This window comes from Neomonachus schauinslandi, chromosome 15, assembly GCF_002201575.2.
Source record: "Neomonachus schauinslandi chromosome 15, ASM220157v2, whole genome shotgun sequence".
In the NCBI taxonomy this organism is placed as follows: Eukaryota; Metazoa; Chordata; class Mammalia; order Carnivora; family Phocidae; genus Neomonachus; species Neomonachus schauinslandi.
Window position 1 is genome coordinate 48,820,062 of NC_058417.1, and position 25,148 is coordinate 48,845,209.

The 25,148-nt window shown below is 38.2% G+C and overlaps 1 protein-coding gene across 1 annotated transcript in view; it reads right to left on the minus strand.

Annotated features, from left to right (window-relative positions):
* The window catches only part of ABCA9 (ATP binding cassette subfamily A member 9), a 58,376-nt gene extending 40,141 nt beyond the window's left edge, over positions 1 to 18,235 (minus strand). Inside the window, exons 1-6 of the mRNA XM_044921847.1 lie at positions 18,162 to 18,235; positions 12,791 to 12,892; positions 10,836 to 11,043; positions 8,571 to 8,735; positions 7,865 to 7,968; positions 7,053 to 7,279 (exon numbers count right to left, since the gene is read on the minus strand). Coding sequence (XP_044777782.1) covers positions 7,053 to 7,279; positions 7,865 to 7,968; positions 8,571 to 8,735; positions 10,836 to 11,043; positions 12,791 to 12,886 — 800 coding nt within the window. The 5' untranslated portion in view covers positions 12,887 to 12,892; positions 18,162 to 18,235. The remainder of the gene's footprint in view (positions 1 to 7,052; positions 7,280 to 7,864; positions 7,969 to 8,570; positions 8,736 to 10,835; positions 11,044 to 12,790; positions 12,893 to 18,161) is intronic.
* Positions 18,236 to 25,148: the final 6,913 nt, after the last annotated feature.

The window sequence follows — 25,148 nt, forward strand, 5'->3', positions numbered from 1 at the left end:
AATTTCATTCATATGCAGTATCAATAGAATGTTACAGTCTTTTCTTATGCAGGAAAAGTCCTGGTTTTTTTTAACCTTCTCTCATTGGATTCATTTGGTTTCTCCCTTCTTTTTATCATATTGTTTACTTTTCTCTGACTCTGTAGATTTCTATTTTTTAAAAAAATATAGTGAGCAAAATTTTCTTCAGTATTGAGCTCCAGAATTTAAAAAAAAGAGACACCAGAAAAATTCCCATTCTAGATCAAACCAGCAATTCATTTTCTCCACTTTTACACTCAGTTAATGGAACATTTCTGGAGGAAAAAAAAATAAATTTGGTTTAAATTGGCAGCATTAAAAATGTGGGGTCTTCCTACCCAACTGAATAGTGTCTAACGTCCTTTCCTTTTTAAATTATTTATTTTTTTAAATTTAAATTCAATTAACATATAATGTATTATTAGTTTCAGAGGTAGAGGTCAGTTATTCATCAGTCTTATATAATACCCAGTGCTCATTACATCATGTGCCCTCCTTAATGTCCATCACCCAGTTACCCCAACCCCCCACCCGACTCTCCTCCAGAAAGCCTCAGTTTGTTTCCTATGATCAAGAGTCTCTTATGGTTTTTCTCCCTCTCTGATTTCATCTTGTTTTATATTTTCCTCTCTTCCCCTATGATCTTCTGTTTTGTATCTTAAATTCCACATGAGTGAGATCATATAATTGTCTTTTTCTGACTTATTTCACTTAGCACAATACCCTCTAGTTCCATCCATGTCATTGCAAATGGCAAGATTTCTTTTTCTTTCTTCCTTCCTTCCTTCCTTCCTTCCTCCCATCCTTTCTGGCTGAGTAGTATCCCATTTACTTTTCTCTGACTCTGTAGATTTCTATTTTTTAATATATATATATATATATATACACCACATCTTCCTTATCCATTCATCTGTCAATGGACATCTGGGCTATTTCCATATTTTGGCTACTGTGGACATTGCTGCTATAAACACTGGGGTGCAGGTGCCCCTTCGGATCACTACATTTGTATCTTTGGGGTAAATACCCAGTAGTGCAATTACTAGGTCATAGGGTATCTCTATTTTCAACTTTTTGAGGAACCTCCATACTGTTTTCCAGAATGGTTGCACCAGCTTGCATTCCCACCAACAGTGTAGGAGGGTTCCCCTTTCTCCGCATCCCCGCCAACATCTGTCGTTTCCTGACTTGTTAATTTTAGCCATTCTGACTGGTGTGAGGTGGTATCTCATTGTGGTTTTGATTTGGATTTCCCTGATGCCGAGTGATGTTGAGCACTTTTTCATGTGTCTGTTAGCCATTTGGATGTCTTCTTTGGAAAAATGTCTGTTCATGTCTTCTGCCCATTTCTTGATTGGATTATTTGTTCTTTGGGTGTTGAGTTTGATAAGTTCTTTATAGATTTTGGATACTAGCCCTTTATCTGATATGTCATTTGCAAATATCTTCTCCCATTCTGTCGGTTGTCTTTTGGTTTTGTTGACTGTTTCCTTTGCTGTGCAAAAGCTTTTGATCTTGATGAAGTCCCAATAGTTCATTTTTGCCCTTGCTTCCCTTGCCTTTGGAGATGTGTCTACCAAGAAGTCTGCTGTGGCCGAGGTCGAAGAGGTTGCTGCCTGTGTTCTCCTCTAGGATTTTGATGGACTCCTGTCTCACATTTAGGTTTTTCATCCATTTTGAGTCTATTTTTGTGTGGTGTAAGAAAATGTTCCAGTTTCATTATTCTGCATGTGGTTGTCCAATTTTCCCAACACCATTTGTTAAATAGACTGTCTTTTTTCCATCAGATATTCTTTCCTGCTTTGTCAAAGATGAGTTGACCATAGAGTTGAGGGTCCATTTCTGGGCTCTCTATTCTGTCCCATTGACATTCTATGTGTCTGTTTTTGTGCCAGTACCATATTGTCTTGATGATGACAGCTTTGTAATAGAGCTTGAAGTCCGGAATTGTGATGCCACTCGCTTTGGTTTTCTTTTTCAACATTCCTCTGGCTATTCGGGGTCGTTTCTTGTTCCATACAAATTTTAGGATTATTTGTTCCAGCTCTGTGAAAAAAGTTGTTGGTATTTTGATATGATTGCATTAAATGTGTAGTTTGCTCTAGGTAGCGTAGACATTTTAACAATATTTGTTCTTCCAATCCATGAACATGGAACATTTTTCCATTTCTATGTGTCTTCCTCAGTTTCTTTCATGAGTGTTCTATAGTTTTCTGAGTACAGACCCTTTGCCTCTTTGGTTAGGTTTATTCCTAGGTATCTTATGGTTTTTGGTGCAATTATAAATGGGATCAACTCCCTAATTTCTCTTTCTTCTGTCTCGTTGTTAGTGTATAGAAATGCAACTGATTTCTGTGCATTGATTTCATATCCTGCCACTTTGCTGAATTCCTGTATGAGTTCTAGCAATTTTGGGGTGGAGTCTTTTGGGTTTTCCACATAGAGTATCATGTAATCTGCAAAGAGTGAGAGTTTGACTTCTTCTTTGCCAATTGGGTTGCCTTTTATTTCCTTTTATTGTCTGACTGCTGAGGCTAGGACTTCTAGTATTATGTTGAACAACAGTGGTGAGAGTGGACATCCCTGTCATGTTCTTGACCTTAGGGGAAAAGCTCTCAGTTTTTCCCCATTGATATTCACTGTGGGCTTTTTGTATATGGTCTTTTTTTTTTTTTTGTAGATTTTATTTATTTGACAGAGAGAGACACAGCGAGAGAGGGAACACAAGCAGGGGGAGTGGGAGAGGGAGAAGCAGGCTTCCCGCGGAGCAGGGAGCCCGATGTGGGGCTCGATCCCAGGACCCTGGGATCACGACCCGAGCCAAAGGCAGATGCCCAACGACTTTTATGATATTGAGGTATGTTCCCTCTTTTCCTACACTGTGAAGAGTTTTGATCAAGAAAGGATGCTGTACTTTGTCAAGTGCTTTTTCTGCATCTATTGAGAGGATGATATGGTTCTTGTCCTTTCTTTTACTAATGTAGTGTATCACATTGATTGATTTGCAGATGTTGAACCTGCCTTGCAGCCTAGGAATAAATCCCACTTGGTCATGGTGAATAATCCTTTTAATGTACTGTTGGATCCTATTGATTTGTATCTTGGTGAGAATTTCTGCATTCATGTTCATCAGGGATATTGGTCTATAATTCTCCTTTTTGGTGGGGTCTTTGTCTGGTTTTAGGATCAAGATAATGCTGGCCTCATAGAGTTGGGAAGTTTTCCTTCCATTTCTATTTTTTGAAACAGCTTCAGAAGAATAGGTACTAATTCTTCTTTAAATGTTTTATAGAATTCCCCTGGGAAGTGATCCGGCCCTGGACTCTTGTTTGTTGGGAGATTTTTTATTATTGCTTCAATTTCCTTGCTGATTATGGGTCTGTTCAGGTTTTCTATTTCTTCCTGGTTCAGTTTTGGTAGTTTATACATTTCTAGGAATGCATCCATTTCTTCCACATTGCCTAATTTGTTGGCATATAGTTGCTTGTAATATGTTCTTATAATTGTATTTCTTCAGTGTAGGTTATGATCTCTCTTCTTTCATTCATGATTTTATTTACTTGGGTCCTTTCTCTTTTCTTTTTGATAAGTCTGGCCAGGGGTTTATCAATCTTATTAATTCTTTGAAAGAACCAGCTCCTAGTTTTGTTGATCTGTTCTACTGTTCTTTTGGTTTTTATTTTATTGATTTCTGCTCTAATCTTTATTAATTCTCTTCTGCTGGGTTTAGGTTTTATTTCCTGTTCTTTCTCCAGCTCCTTTAGTTGTAAGGCTAGGTTGTGTATTTGAGACCTTTCTTGTTTCTTGAGAAAGCCTTGTATTACTATATACTTCCCTCTTAGGACTGCCTTTGCTGCATCCCAAAGGTTTTGAACTGTTGTGTTTCATTTTCATTTGTTTCCATGAATTTTTTAAATTCTTCTTTAATTTCCTGGTTGACCCATTCATTCTTCAGTAGGATGCTCTTTAGCCTCCATGAATTTGAGTTCTTTCCAAATTTCCTTTTGTGATAGAGTTCCAGTTTCCAAACACTGTGGTCCAAAATTATGCAGGGAGTGATCCCAATCTTTTGGTACCAGTTGAGACCTGATTTGTGACCCAGTATGTGATCTATTCTGGAGAATGTTCCATGTGCACTCAAGAATGTGTATTCTGTTGCTTTATGATGGAATGCTCTGAATATATCTGTGAAGTCCATCTGGTCCAGTGTGTCATTCAAAGCCACTGTTTCCTGGTTGATCTTCTGCTTAGATGATCTGTCCATTGCAGTGAGTGGAGTGTTAAAGTCCCCTACTATTTTTGTATTATTATTGATGTGTTTCTTTAACTTTGTTATTAATTGCTTTATATAATTGGCTGCCTCCATGTTAGGCGCATAAATATTTAAAATTGTTAGATCATCTTGTTGGATAGACCCTTTAATTTTGATATAGTGTTCTTCTTCATCTCTTATTACAGTCTTTGGTTTAATATCTAATTTGTCTGATACAAGGATTGCTACCCCAGCTTTCTTTTGATGTCCATTAGCATGATAAATGGTTTTCCACTTCCTCACTTTCAATCTGGAGGTGTCTTTGGGTCTAAAATGAGTCTCTTGCAGACAGCATATTGATGGGTCTTGCTTTTTTATCCAATCTGATACCCTGTGTCTTTTGATAGGGGCATTTAGCCCATTTACATTCAGGGTAATTATTGAAAGATATTAATTTAGTGCCATTAAATTACCTGTAAAGTCACTGTTTCTGTATACTGTCTCTGTTCCTTTCTGGCCTATGTTACTTTTGGGCTCTCTCTTCGCTTAAAGGATCCCTTTTAATATTTCTTGCAGGACTGGTTTAGTGATCACAAATTCTTTTAGTTTCTGTTTGTTCTGGAAGCTTTTTATCTCTCCCATTTTGAATGCCATCCTAACTGAATAAAGTATTCTTGGTTGCATATTTTTTGCATTTAGCACCCTGAATATATGATGCCACTCCTTTCTGGCTTGCCAGGTCTCTGTGGATAGGTCTGCTGCCAGTCTAATGTTTCCACCCTTGTAGGTTAAGGACTTCTTGTCCTGAGCTGCTTTTAGGATTTTCTCTTTGTCTCTGAGATTTGCAAGTTTCACTATTATATGTTGGGGTGTTGACCTATTTTAATTGATTTTTGAGGGGGTTTCTCTGTGCCTCCTGGACTTGAATGCCTGTTTCCTTCCCCAGATTAGGGAAGTTCTCCACTATAATTTGCTCCAATATACCTTCTGCCCCGCCTCTTCTTCTGGGATCCCAGTTATTCTAATATTGTTTTGCTTTATGGTATCACTTATCTCTCGAATTCTCCCTTCGTGATACAGTAGTTGTTTATCTCTCTTTTTCTCAGCTTCTTTATTCTCCATCATTTTGTCTTCTTTATCACTAATTCTCTCTTCTGACTCATTTATCCTAGCAGTTAGAGCCTCCATTTTTTATTGCATTTCATTAATAGCCTTTTTAATTTTGACTTGATTAGATTTTAGTTCTTTTATTTATTCAGAAAGGGATTCTCTAGTGTCTTCTATGCTTTTTTCAAGCCCAGCTAATATCTTTATAATCATGATTCTGAACTCTAGTTCCGACATTTTACTTATATCCAGACTGATTAGGTCTCTAGCCATCAGTACTGCCCCTTGTTCTTTTTGAGGTGAGTTTTTCTGTCTTGTCATTCTGTCTTGCAGAAAGCGGTCACTTTTCTATTTGTAGTTTTGAAGCAATTCTTTTCTTAGATCTCTAGTTGAGTTCACAGGTGTTCAGAATGGTTTGATAGCTATTTAGCTGAATTCCTAGGACCAGATGAAACTAAGGTCTCCTACTCCTCCGCCATCTTGTCCTCCCCTAATGTCCTTTTAAAGACTACATGGCATATGTCCAGAGCTATTCTGTAGATTCTACAAATCTTGTTTACCACTGAGAATAACATCAGTATATAAAGAAACCAAATGCAAACCATGACTTTTTCAGTCCAGAATTCATGCTTTTACTATTCTATATCTCAAATACATCCCTTGGCTAAACCCATTAAATTTTTTTTTGTTGTTAGTTGGAGATTCACTCCTTATTTTGTTGTTGTTGTTGTTGTTGTTGTTGTTGTTTTTTAAGATTTTATTTATTTGACAGAGAGAGAGAGAGAGCACAAGCAGGGGGAGCAGGAGAGGGAGAAGCAGCCTCCTGGGTGAGTAGGGAGCCCAATGCAGGGACCCCGAGATGCTGAGATCATGACCTGAGCCAAAGGCAGACATTTAACTGACTGAGGCACCCAGGCATCCCTCACTCCTTGGTTTCTTAACTTATAACTACTGTCCTCTCAGACTCTGACCCTTCCCAAATTTCTATCAACTGTCATCTAATATTGAGTGTTTAATTTTTGTTATGCTCAATGCAAAGCACTTTAAATACATTCCCTTCTTTAATCGTCATGGCCAATGAGAGACAGATGCCATTACCAATGTTTCACAGAAAAAGAAACTGAGTTTTAAGAAATTAAGTAGCTTGTTTGGGATGGTAATGGACAGATGGAGAAGACCCATAGCTTCCTGCCTCCCAGGCCTGTGTTCTAACCACTCTGTTAGTCCTCCACTAGGGAAGCTCTGTGCTGAAAGGGCATAATGGGCTTTTTTTCCATCAGTGTCATCAGAGTGATGAATCATTCAATGTGAGGGCAGTATCAACCACCCAATCTCACAAAATATCTGAAATGTATATTTCATCGAACATTAGAAACCTCAAGTTCTTACATATTTGGGTGCACTCGTGTCTTGCAACTAGTGACTGAGAGTCATCATTTTTATTGCTTACTGACTTGGGTATCAGCAGACATCTATGGGATCAGACTTTCTTTAAAGAAGTATGAAAAGTTTTATTTACCATGCCTACTTGAATCTATTCCATTCCTTTATAATGCTCTGCTTTAGGAAAGAATCAAGTTTAAATATGATACTTCATAGGCTTAGGGAATCCAACCAGCTAGCTTGTTGTGTTTATCTATGTTGCATGATAGGCTGTGGCCATGTAACTTACCAGAATGCTGATTCTCGAAGGCCCATCATCGTCATCAATGACTTAATGTATTGTCTTTCTTGGGTAACATTGACTGATACATAGTAAATGAATGCGGAAAAAGAAATAATGCAGAGGAATATGAAAAAATCAGTCGCAACTCCTGCTTGGGCAACAAAAGGTAATATCTTCATATTTATACCAGTAATTGACATCAGCTCTTCCATCACTGAATGATTTGTTGTGATCTAAGGGAAAGTATCAATGAACACATTGTTATCATCACACCAATTATAACCTCGTGTGTTTTCTCTGTTATAAGAAATTATGTGCATTCCACATTTAAATATATATGTTCATCATAATCTGGCTCCTTGTGTTCCTGAAACACTCCAAGTTCTGTCCTGACTCCTTAGAACATTCCTATTTACCATCTTCACTAGACAAAATTTTACTCATGCTGGAAGGCACAACTGAAATGTTGCTTCAGTTACTCATCTTCCCTGATATTTCTCATCAGAGTGTCTTCTGCTTCATTGTTTGCCTTGCACAGCATGTATAATTCCATGATAGAACCTCAACTTTTATTGTGACTTCATGTCCACATTTCTGTCCCCTCATTATCCAGGATCCCTGGAGAAAAGTACCTGTGTTCTACTTATTTCTTGACCCTCAGTGCTTAGTGTAATGGCTCACATATAGCAGTTGCTCAGTGGATTGTGCCAAATAAATTGACTCAATTAATTAAATGCTAAGGTAGGGCAATCCATTGTAGCACCACGCATCAAAATGTAATTTACAATGCAATTAGTTTTCTTTAACTTAATACTCACTTCTATGATAGCAGCGTTAATGGCAGCTTGAAAAGCTACAAAGCCTTTCTCCCAGAACACTGAACCTTCACATGTGATTTTTTCATCCATCACTTGACAATGAGCTTTCATAAAAGAAGAACATAACCATTTATGATGGGATGGGACGATCTTGGTATAGGGAAAATCAAAACTTCAAATGTTCCAAAATGCAGTACAAGTCCACAATAATACAGTGTACGGTAGGACTTCTCCGGTGAGGCTTGAAGAGCACACCCAAGAAGAATACACCAGAATTGCTTTATTAATGTTGTTAAGACCAGTTATTAATAATTTTTATTCAATCTATTATTCTCTCAGTTAGCCGAGAATGTTTTTTTGAGCTTTGTTCTTCTGCTGCTTTTGCCAAGAAAGCACTACATTTTTTTAAACATTTGGGAATCAATGAGTAAGAATCTTTCCTTCAGGTTATATTTAGGAGAAGCATAGGAATAATAGCAAATATAATTTCTTGTTGTTGTTGTTTCTTTTTTTTTTAAGATTTTATTTATAAAACAATACACTTAAGAACACAGGCTTTCTTTAAATAAGAATGAATCTCATTTATGTTCAGGAATTAAGAGTACACGCAGCGTATGTTTGTGTGGACTTCAGGGATCACATGTGCCCTCTAGTGGTTAATGACATAATAGCCAAAAAAAAAAAACCCTTCTAGTAGGAAAGTTACCTGAATGGTCTCTGTGTTCCTTCATCTTGGGGATTCTCCCTCCCCAGAAAAACTTCAAATGATATGAGAAGGTATCATTAAAGATGACTTTCACTGCATCTATAGAGTAGTTTAAATCCAAATCGTCCATACTTTTCTCATCCGGCCACCCCACGATTGTTCTTCCTGCCACGTGAAAGAAAGTAGCTAATAAGTAAGAAGAAAGTAGCTAATAAGTAAGATTTCTATGTGGTACAATGACGGCAGGCCATGTTCAATTATGTTAAAGTTCTTTATGCACTAAAGGCAGGGCTGGTCCTAAATAAGACTCATACTATGGGGGAGTGTCTAAAATTCTAGATAAAATCAGAGTTAATGTGGCAATCACTTTTATCACAAACAGATTATGCCTTTCCAATAAAGCTTTTAAACCAGTGATTTAAAGCATTGAATTTGGAATAATAACAATACCACTAGCAATACACAGACCTATCCAAATTTGAACTGTACCAGCAATACCCCTAGCAATACACAGACCTATCCAAATTTGAACTATACCAGCAATACCCCTAGCAATACACAGACCTATCCAAATTTGAACTATATCCTACAATTATAATATGTACTTTCATGTGATAATGGTGTCAATGTGGCCAAACCTCCGAAGACAGCATAAAATTGTTAAATTTAGAGAATGTTTTCTCAAGATATCCAAAAAATATCATGTGAATTAATGACTGTTACTGACCAAACCCGGGCCACTGAAACCACGTAATTCCCTGCAGCCTGGATTCTGATGGATGCACGCTTCTAGTGCAATCTGACATGTTCCTAATCCCTGCATTTCCTGCAATCTGGCAGTGGCATCCAGAGGCTTAATCAGACTCTGGCTAATCCCTTTGGCAAGACTATATGTGGTGGTGTTTTCTTTCATCAGAGTGTCAGGATTTCTGATGATCTGGTGTTTGGAGATATTATTAGCAGCCATGGACACTTAGTGCCTAGATCCATTAACTCAATGGGAGTTTCAAAATGGTGATATTATATTGCCATCATTTGTTTTTTTATTTATTAGTAGAAAACATTTATAAAACAGTACTTTCCAGCATCTGTTTGATTACCCAATAGTACAGTTCATACAGGATAAATACTGGGTATCTTCCCTTTATATACAAATTTTCATAAGAAGAATGATTTTGTACCATCTTCCAAAAGCAATTTTTTTCTTTTAATACATTATGAAAGCCTGGATTTTATGTATGCATTAGATGAGTTTCATATCATTACACTTACTATTCTTGTTGAAGCTCAAAGTATGCCAACTTAGACCAGTGGGAGTCTCCTCAAGGTGACTGCTGAGTCCCTTTGACAGAACCTATTCATTATCACTGGCTTCCTAGCTATCAGGAATGACAACATATTTTTAAAAGATTATTTATTTGAGAGAGAGAGCGTGCAAGCATGGGGGGAGGGGCAGAGGAAGAGGGAGAGAGAGTCTCAAGCAGACTCTGCACTGAGCATGGAGCCTGATGCGGGGCTTGATCCCACAGCCCTGAGATTACTACCTGAGCCAAAACCAAGAGTCGGACGCTCAACCAACTGTGCCAACCAGGTGCCCTGACAATATTTTTTACCCTGTCAATTTCCTGTCCCAGACCTCTGCATCTCCTTTCCTCCAGTCTTGGAGACTCCTGGGTTTCCAAGACACAGGGGTGAGAGAAAAAGACTATTCCATAATTACTTATTTGGTATATCCCACTTTACATATGTAACAGCTTTGGAATAACAGTCCAACACTACCCTACCAGTACAGTAGCCGAAAATGGTTTCAGTTGCTTGCAGATTGGCCTACTCTTCTTTGCAGTGGGTACTGGCTTCCTCTAAAGGGGTTCTTCTCAGGACCATCAGATACCCCACTGCTCCCCTTCACTCTCCCAACACCCCAGAGAGAGATGCCATGTAGACTTGGTGGCTGTTGGTGCTTTTTCCCCACCCACTTATATTGTGGGATTTGGGGAAACACCTTACCACCTAGTTTTGTTGGTAATTATTGCCCATGATTTCTTGATTTAACTGTCTAATTTCTCTCTCAATTTTTTATATATTTGAAGAGATTTAAAAACCATACTGTCAGCACTGTGCAATATTTCCAGAATCTTCTCACTAGCATACATTTGAATAATGTTTCATTTTGATACGGACTATAATGAAGATAATAGGAAATCCTAAAATAAATTTGTATGTTTTGCATATCAGGAAAACACCCAGAACTGCCAGAGAACATACCTTTCATGAATGGGGCTGAAGCCACTTTGTTCATGATCTCCTGGGTTGTTTTGGATTCAGGTGCAAATGCAATCACATAATTAGAATCATTAAAATTATCTACACGTCCCAGATTCATAGCAGGCAATTGAGGGAAGTCATTAACTTGATGTAAATTGGAGGAAAGTCGGTATGCAAACAATACTAGAAGAAATGAGAAAAACCATTCCTACACAGCAATGAGAGAAAAATGAAGCAGATCAATAGCTGCTCATCCACAGATAAATCATCCACAAACAACCTCAAACACGTAGTTTTGTTATGTAGCATGGACCATTTTTTCCTCTCTCCCAGTTTCCCAGTGTTTCCGTTTTCTTTTGTCTTTTGATTAGCATATTTTGAAATATATGCATCATCCATCAAGAGAGAGTTGTGGCATTGATTCCAATTATGATTGAGAGTCTAAGTTTATCATACTTTAATGTGAGTGTTAGAGGCTAGATTGCTTCAGGAATGGCCCAGTGGTTTACAGTCATGCTTGCACCTGAGTGTCGATGATAGAGAAATGTTAGGTGTCATGAAATTGGTTTCCAGCTCTCATCAACAGGAGCAAGGTCCTATTTTTATCTGCTGCTGCTGTATATGAGGAAGAAGATCATCCCAAAATACTGCTCATAAAAAGAATTTTAAAAAATCTTTGTCATTGTGACAACATTCCGAAATTGGAAATGCAACAGAATGCATTTGAAATCTGGTATTAAGAAGAGACCCTATTACACACTTTCGATTCTAAACACCGGGTCTTTAAAAGAGATACATATCTTATTTACCATCTGATCTTGTTTTAGTATGTGTGTTGCTCTATATCGAGATAGATCAATTGACAGATGTGATGCTTATATTAAAAACAGTTAAAAGGTTGCAAGTAACACATCTATGTAGGGTAGAATCCAACTTTTATATTTATACTTATATAATCTTTACTCCATGCTGGGATTTTTGTATGCTTTATTTACTGTTAATCCAAGAATTCAATACATATTTGTTGAAACAACACAGACACACACACACAGTGTTCATAAAATGAAATATTAATATACTAACCCTTGAATGATGGGTATTTTATACGTGATTTTAACTTTTTTAATGTATTTTTCTCGATTTACTTAATTTTCTACACAAAGTACATCTGCTCATTCTTATCAGGAGAAACTAAGTATTGTCTTAATAGAAGCAAAAATTCAAAATGCCATTTTCTTTTTCTGTTTATATACCCATTATTTATTTCAAATTGACATTGTATCCTTAGTACAAGTGTGCAGAAGTGCTACAATTTGTCTTTTGAAGTTCTTTTTTTTAATTTTTGATTACTTGCTGGATTAATTCTGGGTTAAATTTGCTTCTTTCTTTGACTTTGACCCTGAACTTTTGTACCTATTCCTTCCTGAGTTTCTTTATTAAAAAAAAAAAAAAAGATTTTATTTATTTATTTGACAGAGAGAGACACAGTGAGAGAGAGAACACAAGCAGGGTGAGTGGGGGAGGGAGAAGCAGGCTCCCCGCTGAGCAGGGAGCCCGATGCGGGGCTCAATCCCAGAACCCCGGGATCATGACCTGAGCCAAAGGTAGACGCTTAACGGCTGAGCCGCCCAGGTGCCCCCCTTCATGAGTTTCAAATGAGTTCAGATTTTAAGAATTACTATCTCTGCAATAAAAAGCATGGCTTTATTTTTCAGAGAGCTTCTGAATATCAATTATTTAAAGAATGCCTCTAGTCAGACATAAAATAATAATATATTTAAAGGACTTTCATTTAAGTTGTAGCAAAGTCCAGAATTTGGAAAATTTTCCAGGCTGTTAGTTAACAATAGAACATATATATGAAACATTAAATAATGAAGATAAACTGTTTGCAGTGTCCCCAAAAAAACATTTTCCTCTTCTAAATATGAGAAGACATAGGCTCTGAGCCATACCAACAAGGTCTCTCTCTTCATCCTCCATTTCTTCAGAAAGTTCTTGCAGAGGAGAGCCCACGTTTGCTGACCCACACTTATGTGCCTCTTGCTCATTCTGACCTGTTTATTTTAAAATAAAGAAGGAAGTAAATGTGAAGGTCTGAAATAGGAAACATTGTGCAATCAAACCAAAAAGAAACATTGTAACAGCTATGTCCAATTGCATGTGTAGGAAAAGGAGCCAGAGGCTAAAAACATATGAAGGGAAGTTCAAGTTAACTAACAAAACCAATTAGTTTAATCCTCATAATAAACCTTTGGAATAGATCCTATTATTCTCCCCATTTAAAAGATGAGAGATATGAGACACATAGAGGCTGAGTGACTTGCCAAACACAGCTAATGGTGGCAGATTCAGAGCTTTAACTTAGATGACCAAGTTCTAGAGACCTCACTCTTAACCACTGTGACAATGCTCTTTTCAAAATTTGTCTAAGGATTGCGCAGATCAATCCTCCATTTTGTGCAAGATCAGAGATTCTACCAACATCCAGACAGGGGGTGAGGAGCTCAAGGAGGGATGCACTCAGACTACTTAGCCATGGGCTTTGGTCTGTCCAGTCATTATCAGGAGCCCCCAAATGCTGGAACATAAGGAAAGATTGATTACTCTCAAGAGGCAGAGAAAATATATGATCTTTCAAAAGAAACTTTATTACGATAAACAGAAGAAAAGTTTTCAAGTCTTCCATTTAATGACTATAATAAAATTCAAGAAGAAAGGTAAGAAGAAATGAAAAGCAAATTACATACTTAAAAGTCCCATTGAAGTCAGTAAAGAACATAAGATCTATGATATGGAGAAAAATTTCATAATCTTGCCAAATTTTCAAAGAAAATCAAAACTCATTTAAAAATGATGAGAGAGATAAAAAATACATGAAGTAGAAAGAAAAAAAGTAGGATCAAAAGGAAAGTATTTGGTAAAGAGATACCCCAAAAGAAGAAAAAACAGCTGGGAGAAAAATATACTGAAGAAAGTATATTGTAAAAAGCCCAATGGAAATTAATTTTTCAAGGTAGTTGGAAGACATGTATATTTCCCAAAAAGGCTCTCCAAGTACCAAATACAATGGCAAAAAAGAATGGTATGTTTAAAATTAAAGGATAGAGGGAAAAGTTAGAATTAAGTTGTCAGGGTAGAGGTGGGGTCGTTCAGAAAGGAAAGAGAAAACAGTTTATAATGGAACAAAAATCAGCCTGATATCTTCAAAGTGGAAGTGAAAAAGTGATTTGCCCATTTTCCTTTGAAAAATCTACCCAAAGGGACAAATACAAAGAACACTGAAGAAATATCTATTTGCAATAAAACTAGAATATAATTTAACCCCAAACCACAGATACTCCCCCACAAAATGTCAGTTAAATTATTAAATTTTGCCTCAAGTTAAGGAATATACACAAAAAAGTTTGACTCTCCTGACCAAAATGTGCATATTAATCAAAGATTGAGAAAATTAACTGAATCTAAAATTATGAAGAAATCCCTGAAAACCACACAATATTCTCTCACTTGAAAGGACCTGCAGGGCTAATGGTCATGGCAGAAGCTTGGCATCTAGTTCCACCTCATGGAATATCAGGGAGGTGATGAGAATGTGCATGAAACAATATCGTTGTTTTGTTCAAGTCCACAGCTGAGATATAGAAGAATGTGGAGTATCTTTACACCAATGGTAAGAAACAACAGTAATCCAGACAAAATTAAAACCATATTTCCCATAGCACGAACAAAAAGCAATAGATGCAAGGAGACCTGATGAACTGAATTCTCAAGAAAGACAAGCCCATGATGGGTGCAAAGAGAGCACCCTTGTAGCTTCCATATCTGGGGCAAGCACCTCTTCTGGGTGTGGGCAGAGAGACAAAGTGCATCCACTGGAAAGGGTATTTGCAAAGATGAGGAGGGAAAAAAAACAAACCTTAGGTGTTGTATGGGTGGGATGCAAGAAGTAGAATTGAAAAGAGTCTAAAATGCCAAGGATAAAAAACAGCCTACCCAATTTTTTCTTCACCCTACAGTCATGTTTGATTTTCTCACAAAAACTGAAAGAGGTGAAAAATGTCCTGAAAAATAGAAAGAACCTTTGAAGTTCTGTGCCTTCTCAAGCTGTTTAGATTCTGAGATCTTGCCAGAGTTGGACCCAGTGGTGTGAAGTTGCTCTTTGTTGGAAAAGTATGAGCAGAAAAATATATTTATTGTGATAAGGTCTGTTGGGTAAAGAGGTATGTGTGGTGTCATTACAGACAAATTTGATTCTTGCAAGTCGCGGGCCCCATTTTATTGCCAGTAGAAAAGAGCACCTAAAATAATTTTCAGATTCATGATGTCTGTTACTCCTGCATGCATATGAGTGGATAGGTGGGAGGTAGAAATAGGGAGAAAGGGAACGAACTCATGAATCAGGTAAATTTGCATTTGGAGTTCCTTGAACTGGAACCTCATTCTAATAGTATATTATTGGAGGCAATTTAGGCCTGATGATTTTCAGGTACCATGTTGCTCTGCTGTTCTCAGTGGAACAGTCATCCATTGCCTCCTACTTATGGGCTCAACCTTGGCCTTGGGGGTAATCCATGTAAGGGCTTAAGCTCACAGGGAGAGAGCGCTAGCCTTTAGGCTTACACACAGGTCTACCAGTCAGCCAGACTGTCAGTTTCCAATAAGGAGGCCCCGTCATCAACAACTCTTTATAGAATTGTTTGCAAAGGACATTATATATAGAGAACCTATATAACAACAACAATTCAGGACTTAGCTGTCTAACAGCCATCAGATGGTCTCTTTCAAACCTAGTGAAGGCAGCAGATTCCAGATATAACCTTCAGTCTGGTAGTGGTAGCATGATGTAATTATTTATATGGTCATCTTAGTGCAGTCCAAGAATTACTAGTGTATCTCCCAGAATGAGTTTCATAATTGAATTGCAAGAAGTCTATCTCATGGGGCGCCTGAGTGGCTCAGTTGTGAAGCGTCTGCCTTCAGCTCAGGTCATGATCTCAGGGTCCTGGGATCAAGCCCCACATCGGGCTCCCTGCTTGGCGGGAAGCCTGCTTCTCCCTCTCCCACTCCCCCTGCTTGTGTTCCCTCTCTCGCTGTGTTTCTCTCTGTCAAATAAATAAAATATTAAAAAAAAAAAAGAAGTCTATCTCATTATTTTCCCATCAGGAAGAAAAACAAAATTACTCTGAGACTTGTAAAACATAAATGCCCATGAATTATCTTAGTTGATAAGGAAAACATAAGGTGTAATCTTAATGAGCAGAACCCAACATTGTAGGAGGGGAATTGGTCCAGGAAATGTTCCAAGCGTAATGGCTTAAGCTTTGCCACAAAGCTTGGAGCACAAGTCAATAAGACCTGGGTTTTGGGGGTCATTGTGTCTTCCTTTGGTGCCATTTTGAAGAGGGTTGCAAACTATAGAATTGCTATTGTCTCTTCCATCATATTACTAATAAGGTTGTTTCTGGCTACTAGATACATGACCTAATGCTGATCTTATCCATGGGGCGAGAGCAAAGCCACGAATATGCTGGTCCCTACTGGTATTCAGGAGGCAGCTCAAATGGGAAGGTCACCAACTCAAGGCAGAGATAAAACCTAATCATTGTGTCTTGCAGGGAATATTGTGCATCTGCCATTTCAGTCTGAAAAGCAAGGAATAATTGAAGAGGAATAAGGCAGACAGAAGAATGGTCCCGTTCTAAGCCTGGAACTTGTGAATATATTACATTACATGACGAAGGAGAATTAAGGGAACAGATGGGAGTAAGTTTGCTAATCAACCGACTCTAAGTCAGGGAGATAATCCTGGGTTATCTAGGGGGACCCAATGTAATCACAAGAGTCCTGAAAAGTGGAAAAGAGAAGTAAAAAAGGCAGTCAGTGCAAGGTGCTGTTAAAAGGGTCAACCGGTTGCTGGCTTTGAAGATGGAGGAAGGCGGGCATAAGCCGAGGAAGGCGGGCAGCCTCTGGAAATGCTAGAAGGCAAGAAAACAGAATTCTCCCTCTCATCCTCCAGAAATGAATCCAAGGTGCCCTGCTGGCACCTTGATTTTCATCCAGTGAGACTCACATCACACTTCTCACCTCCCAAACTGTAAGATGATAAATCTGTTTTGTTTTCAGCCATGAAGTTCACAGTTATCTGTTACAGCGGCAACAGAAAATTAACACAAGGAGCACAAAAGAAAGTGTGAAGACTGAGAATAAGACAAGGACGAGGGCTTTAGGATGTACAGAGTTGCCTTTATGAGGTACCCACTTGTGGAACAAAAATTGTCCAGAACTGAACAAAGAGATTCAGAAGCTATGCGGCTGAGCTCCTGACCATAGTGCCATCTGAGCAGGCTGTGACGGCTTGGAGACCCCACCTCAAACAAAACCACGACATTACCAATTAAGAAATCAGTGCCCTGCTAAAACATGGTATCTGAGAGAGTTAAATATGTCACCTACGTGCCTACTCTCCTTTCTTTCTGTGGAGGAATGCATGTGCTAGAAAGTATTATTGATGACTACAGAAGAATTAACATGATCTGTCACGATTGTGGTTATTTATTTCTGTTAAGACTGATTTTTTTCCCCCCCACTACACATCCTGATGTAAATGTCAGGGAGAAAAATTACTATTCACCAGAGGAGCACAAAACATCTAACTAGCTTAAATTGCTCTGAATAGGAAGTCGTGTGATCTAGAAATAAAAATGTGGCTATAAAAAGCCAGTCACTCCCCGCCAGATAGAATTCCTTGTATTCAGAAAATAAACACATTGCACAACAAATTAGATCAAGATTCCTATAAATGTAGTATGATAAATAAGGTCAATAAAAATATTGCCCTAAGTTTTCTTGATGAAAATGTTCTCAAGCCAGTTAAAACAATACAAAACTCAGAAAATCATGTGTCTCCCACTCACCCTCCCCCAGGGCTTACAAATACTCTAGCAGTAAAAGTGAAAACAAACAAAAAAGAATAACTAATTCTATTCATTTGGGAAACAGCCCATCATACTTGCAAAGAGGCACCATAAAGTTATATTCTTTTCAATTCACCCAATACCCTTTTAGATAATATATGCTATTTGTCCAAACATACTCTAGTCCTGGGGTGAAAATGAAAAACAAAAACAAAAACAGAAACCCACTTAGTTCTCCAACTGGTTTTTTAGCCATACAATATAAAATACTCAGATGATTTGGAAAATCAAAACAACTAATAATTTACTGCATTTACTAGTTCCCATCCAAATGTTTGGCATTCCCTATTTGAAGTCATAAGTTACAGTTTTATATACAAAACAACCACAATTTTAGAGATTAACTTACTCTCAGGAAAGCTGGAGCAAGAATCTAGAAACAGTTCATCCACAGGTCTCTGCATGTCCTGGAGAAGAATTCACATTCCTTTTGGGTCACTACTACATCATGCTTTTAATTTCATGTTTATTGTGAATAGTTCCGTTTTAGAATGATTTCCGAAAAGGATTATGGTCTTAATTCAGCCAGGCTGCCAAAAACTCTCGGCTCATACCACATGGTGACTTCTTTGCTGTTTTCCATTTCTTTGTCTCCCCGCCAGCAACTCAGCAGGGAGTTTGTAGTTGCAGATGGCTGGCTGGACATATCAAAACATTAGGAGCTATCAAACTAAAGACAATCTAGTCTTTCTCAATTAGCTTTTTCATACAAGTCCCTAATGGGAGAGTTGGCCCCCGGGACAGTCTTTTTAAGGAAACATAAGTAAAGAGACAGTTCAGAGAAAAGCAGGGCGGAGAGAGGTAGAAAAAGAAAATATTTCTCAAAAAATGATAGCTATAAATATAAATCAGGTCAGAAAGTAACTCAAAACCCTCCAATTGAGTTCTTAAAAACTAGGTATAGAAATATGACACTGAAGTCATGTAATTTTTTCAGGGTAAAACCATGAACTCCGACTTTTTATCTGCATTTCAGTTGCATTGCATCCGAGCTAACTGCAGCATTTCTCTTGGAGTGCAAAGCAGGAAAATCCTTTGAGCAACATCATGTAAAGGCACCTGCATTCCCAAGATCTACCGGCTTGTTCTTTCTGTAGCAAATCCCAGCAAACAAACCACTTTCTCTATAACCAACTGCTGTCTTTAAGTCTGTCCAGTTTTCCATATTTTTCAAGACACATTTTTTAAGAGGTAAGAGCTACCATTCTATCTTCTTTGAGCATTTCGTTTAAGTTGAAGACAAGGCAATTCTAAAACTTCTTGTAATTCATGGAGCTTATTTTTGGCTGAAGAAGAAAAGTGAGAAAGGATCACTCTCTTTCTGCTCGCTGTCAGTAAGTCCGCTCCGTGCTTCTGCACTGTGATTTGCTTTCTGAATACACAACTGAAGGAGAAACTATGTGCTGTGCGTGCAATTCTTAAACCGAACGGACTCATCTGTGTCCCATTGTCTATGATAATCACATGAAATCTTCCTCACCTACTTCCCATCCCTCACGTTTATTCAATCATGTGTGCTCTTTTGCTAATTGTGAGTTCAGAAATTGCTCAGCAAGCAAAACAGAGGCAGATCAAATGCATTAATGCCCGAGACTGTCAGACTTAAAAAAACAAAAACAGGGCGCCTGGGTGGCTCAGATGGTTAAGCGTCTGCCTTCGGCTCAGGTCATGATCTCAGGGTCCTGGGATCGAGTCCCGCATCGGGCTCCCTGCTCCTTGAGAGCCTGCTTCTCCCTCTGCCTTTCTCTCTCTGTCTCTAATGAATATATAAATAAAATCTTAAAAAAACAAAACAAAACAAAAAACTTCTGAGTGTTTCTGCATATCTGCTGTCTTCTGCAGAAGATACAAAATTATCACATTTAATAACATCGCCAGTATTTTGTAAACAGAGACTGTAATTGAGGAAATGCTTTTCAGTAACTTTTTTCCTAGAAGAATTTTGAATCAAGGATGGAGCTTACACCTTCTGGCGCTACTTGGCTTTTGGACCCTATTTTCTCTCTTTTTTATCACTGAAGTAGAGTTGACACACAATGTTGCATCAGATTCAGGTGTACAATCTGCTGATTCAACAAGTCTATGTGTTAGGCTATGCTCACTATAAGGGTAGCTACCATCTGTCCATACAATGCTATTACAATCCCACTGACTATTTTTCCCTAAGCTGTGCCTTTCATCCGCACAACTTATTCATTCCATAACTGGAAGCCTGTCCCTCCCACTCCCCTTTAGACACCATTCTTTTCCTTCAAAATGTCGGCTTCTTCCTTCTCATGTGCCACGTTGTAATCTCTGTACCACTGTAACAGAGCGACAGCACTCTCATTAATCTTCTTTTCAACATTTCTTCGATGAAGCCATATGTCTTCACTCTTCTAAATAAGCTTTAGAATCTGCTTGCCGATTAAAAAAAAAATCATCCTGTTGGGATTTTAAAAATGGAATAGCACTGATTTTATGCAGAAGATAATTACTAAGCAACCACATAATGCACTTACGATGTGCAGGGCATGCTTAAATATTAGCACATTTAATCCACATAATAATCTGATTGGGTAGGCGCTATTATAATCACCCCCACTTTACAGATGAGAAAAATGAAGCCCAGAGAGTTTGCCCAAATTCACACAGCTGGTGAGTAGCAGATCTTGGGTAAAATACTCAGACCCTCTCCAGTCTGTAGCTTAAGTAACAAATGCTATGAGTCTCATTTGTGTGTATCTCTGTTCACTCAGTGATTCTCGCTTTAGGTACACACATTTTACAAATTTGCCTTGCCTTTGTCTTCATATATTCTGCAACAATATTCTCCAGGGCCGGAAGCCTTATAGATTTCATGTGGTGTGAAACAGTCCTTTGAATTCTTTCCCGGCTGCTTGTACAAGGTACTTAGCTCCGTAGACCCTCAATGCTGTCTGCAAAAGCAGAAAGACATCCAATTTGCAAAGAAAGAAGAGTGGAGCCACCCAGCAGCAAGAGAGAGAGAGAGAGAGAGACTGAGAACATCTGCTGTTTCCCAAGAACTTTGCTGTTCTTGCTTTTTGTCCTTCCTCAGACCCAGCTGTGTGGCCACAGTTGGGTTTTGGCAAATGCTCTCCCAAAATTTGTTTTTCTTTAAATATAAGAAACAAATTCTACTTGGTCCTGTTTTGTGCTTTCTCGCTGCCTTCTTGCATTGAAACATCCTTTGTATGATATATTCCTGCCCTCGATTTTTATTTGCATTTGCATTTCTCAGATATATTTTTACCTACCTCTGTCATCTGCCTACAGGATGTCTCTTGAAGAAGTATAACTTCATTTTTCTTTTCATCTAGTCTATAAATCTTCTCCTTTCTGTGAGAGATCTAAGTCACTGGAATAACCAACTCATTTTGTCTGGTCATCTCATTACACAGTATCCAAATTAAGCTTTCCTGTGGTTTCATTTTTCCATTTCTACACTGATCATGTTTTTTTCTCTGTTTCTTATTTAGGTTCCCCTTGTCCTTTTCTCCTCTCCTGTGGAAAGCCCATGGGTGAGAACTTTCTAGTCTTTCATTTTACTAGTGCTCACCCTCACATGTTGACAAACATACTTGAACCTGCCTTACTCTGGCAAGGGAAAAAAATCAGCCTAAGTCTCTTTCCCCTATGACCTGCTTATTTCCGAGTCCATATCCCATCCTATATGGGACAAGTCTGCCAGCATATCTGGCCTTGAAGCCCGAGCTCTACTCCTTACTAGTGATGCAATGCTGGGCAAGTGACTCACCTGGGAGCCTCAGTTTCCTCACCTGTAAGATACCGAGGATACAGTACTATGCAACAGGGTCTTTTAGGATTTGAAAATTTAGAATTTGGGGGTAGGATTAAAGGAAACAGCACACGTAAAGTATTTAGCATGGTACTGTGGTAGCGATTACACTCTCCGCAGCCGTGGCAAAACTGAAAATTATAGGTTTTTTTAATTAAAGTATAATTAACATTCAGTATAATATTAGTTTCAGGTGTACACTATAATGATTCAATGGTTCTATCCATACTCAGCGCTCATCACAGTAAATGTACTCTTAATCCCCTTTGTCTATTTCACCCATCCGACCCACCCACCTAGAAATTATAGGTATTTTAAAAAATTACTAATCTGATAAGAAAAATATGACTTAACATACATTTCTTAGGTTACTTGTGATGTCAAGCGTATTTTAATATAATTTCTGACCATTTGTAAATTGGCTAATAAATCTGTCCTTTCTTCTCGACCTATATTTCTGTCTACTCTATCATTTTGGATTTTTTGTTAATGCTTTTGTTTTTGACCACGACTGAAAATATCTTTATTTATTTAAAAATAATGTTATTTTTACATCTGGTTTTGCTAATAAGCATGCTTATCTAACTCTGATTCTCATTAACTTAAGGTATTTCGCTGTTCTTGCTAGGTTATTTTAGGATTTTCTCGTTAGTCGCAAATGCATTAAATTTCATGAAAATGTGCTTAGGTGTAGGTTTTGGTTTTGGTTTTGGTTTTGGGTTTTGGTCCTGCATGGCAGTCTGTGGCCACTTGCAATCAAAGAACTTGTTTGAAGTTCTTTGAAGAATAAAAAAAAAAAACACATTGTGTGTGTTTTTTTTAATTATTATGCTATGTTAATCACCATACATTACACCATTAGTTTTTGATGTAGTGTTCCATGTTCATTATTCGCGTATAACACCCAGTGCTCCATGCAGAACGTGCCCTCTTTAATACCCATCACCAGGCCAACCCATCCTCCTAGCCCCTCCCCTCAAAAAAAAACACAAAAAAACAAAAATCAAAGAACTTGTGTTTTTTTGTTTTGTTTTGTTTTGAAGTCCCGGGAAATTCTCAGCTAATGTTTTGGTCCAATACTGCTTCTCTTTTAGTCTTTCTATTCTTTTTTCCTGGAAATTTATTAGATATTTGAGACTGATTGTCTTTGTTTTACCTTTTTCCTATCTACTGTCTTAAAACTGGAAAGTAATCCATTTTCACACCATATAAATCTCTCCAATGTACAATTTTTATTATGTCACTCTGATTGCTGCCTTCACCTTGTCCTGGCTTCTTTCCAAAAGTACACAAGGCTTTTATCATCTGGTCACCACTCCTCTCCAGCCTGCCTTTGCCTTAACCCTTCCTCCAACTCCAGACATACTTAGACATAATTTTTGAAATTATTTTACTTTATTTTATTTTGAGAGAGAGAGAGGGAGCGCACGAGTTTGCAAGTGGAGGGGAGAAGTAGAGGGAGAGGGAGAGAGAATCTTAATCAGTCTCCATACCCAGCATGGAGCCCGATGCGGGGCTCGATCTCACAACCCTGAGATCAGGACCTGAACTGAAACCAAGAGTCGGACGCTTAACGAACCACTCCACCCAGGCACCCCTAATTTTTTTTAAACCAATGCATCATATTCTCATTTACCTGTTTGCTCTCCTGGAATTAACCCTTCCTCTGAACTAGCCTTCCCATAATGACCTTATAAATGATCATTGGAAGACCTAGTAGTTGTAAGTAATAATTAATAACTATCCTCCTAATTCCTACTTGTCCTTCAGGTCTTGGGTCTGACTTCTCCTCCCAGAGGAGCCTTCCTGGGCCTCGTACCATGTGAGTTAGATGCCCCTCTCAGGTGCTCCCATGGCACCATGGACTGCTATAGTAGTATGTACTTCACCATACTTTAATCATTCTCATCTCTCCCACCATAGACTGTAAGCATCTGAGGAGTACCATAGAATCTTCACTATGGTTCATACCACAGAGCCTAGGGCCTGAAAGTTGCTCAATACATATATTTAAAGCTTTAGATGTATAGTGTTGATGTGAGATAGGGAAGCAAAAACAAAACTATGGTGTTTTCTTTCTAGAAGCCTGGTTATGAAAGAGAGGCCATTGGTTGGGTGGGTCAAGGGTAGGTTTTTTGTTAAAAGATGATGCTTAGAAGGGAAAGTAAGAAAGGAAATGCCAAAAATCCAGGAGAAATCAAGTAACAGATGGAGCATTGATTTTTCTTGGTGGGAAGAGGAGAAGAACGGACTGGGTCAGAACCAGATGAGAGGAGAGTCTTCCACAGGAGAAGAGAGAGTTTCTTTGTCACAAGAAAAAAGGAGGCAAAAGAGAGGGCTGAGTGAATTTTTAAATACAAAGAATTTACCCCATGAGAGTTTAGATTTTTTTTTTTCTTCTGTGAAATGGAAAGCAAATTCTAAGAATGGACCAACAGATGTGCTTGGCAACTGAGGATGGTGTTAGGAGCCTTGGAATAGAAGAATGGAAGTTTTCCTTAGACATGTTAGTAACTCTCAAGTCATGCTGAGAGCCCTGCAGAGGTTGGTAGGACTCCTTAAAACAGAAGGAAAATTTGTGAAGTTTGCTCTATATAACATATTTTCAAAAGTCGTTTATCACTGATTAAAATCATTGGTGGAGGGGAGCCTGGGTGGCTCAGTCGTTAAGCATCTGCCTTTGGCTCAGGTCATGATCCCAGGGTCCTGGGATCGAGCCTCACATTGGGCTCCTGGCTCCGCGGGGAGCCTGCTTCTCCCTCTCCCTCTGCCTCTCCCCCTGCTCATGCTCTCTCTCTCTATCTCTGTGTCTCAGATGAATAAATAAAATCTTTTTAAAAAATAATAAAATCATTGTATCAATAAAAGGATCAATGGCTACTGAAACTGATAAGTCATGAATTACTTAAAGACTTGAAAATGCTTAAAATGAGCAAGAAAGAAATAGCATAGTTAACAAACAAGATGAGCTACTTAAATTTAGGACATAAGCATCAGCACTAGCAGCTTGGTGAAAAAAAACAGCAATATCAAAAGTAAATGTATCATTGAATTTTGTAACATTTTTGCTATTCTTTTTACAAAAGGTAATTTACTTATATTCACCAATTTTGAATTTATAAAGTCATCGGGTCTATACAAGTGTCTCCCTTCTTTTTACTTTACATAAGCCTGTTAAGCCCGGGCCTTTTTGAACATTATCACCAATTATAAGTACATCATTACAAGCTATAGATAGATTTGCAGAAGCTGCACACAGCTCATCAGGTTTGAAAGAACTAAGCAATACTGACATTGAATTTCTCCTTGACTTTTGTCGACAGTGGGGGAATATCTCAGGGCAGTATGTGAAAAGGAGTTTGTTAGTAATGGTAGATGCTAATCTCAGTGCAGAAAACCTGCGTGGAGCCTGGGGAATCCCAACTCCTTCTCTCTTATCAATTAGGAAATCCAAGCCGCAGTCCACAACATTTTTGACTACTAATCTTTCCTCTATGTATTTTTTTAGGTATGTGATTAAATCCATATATCCAGAAT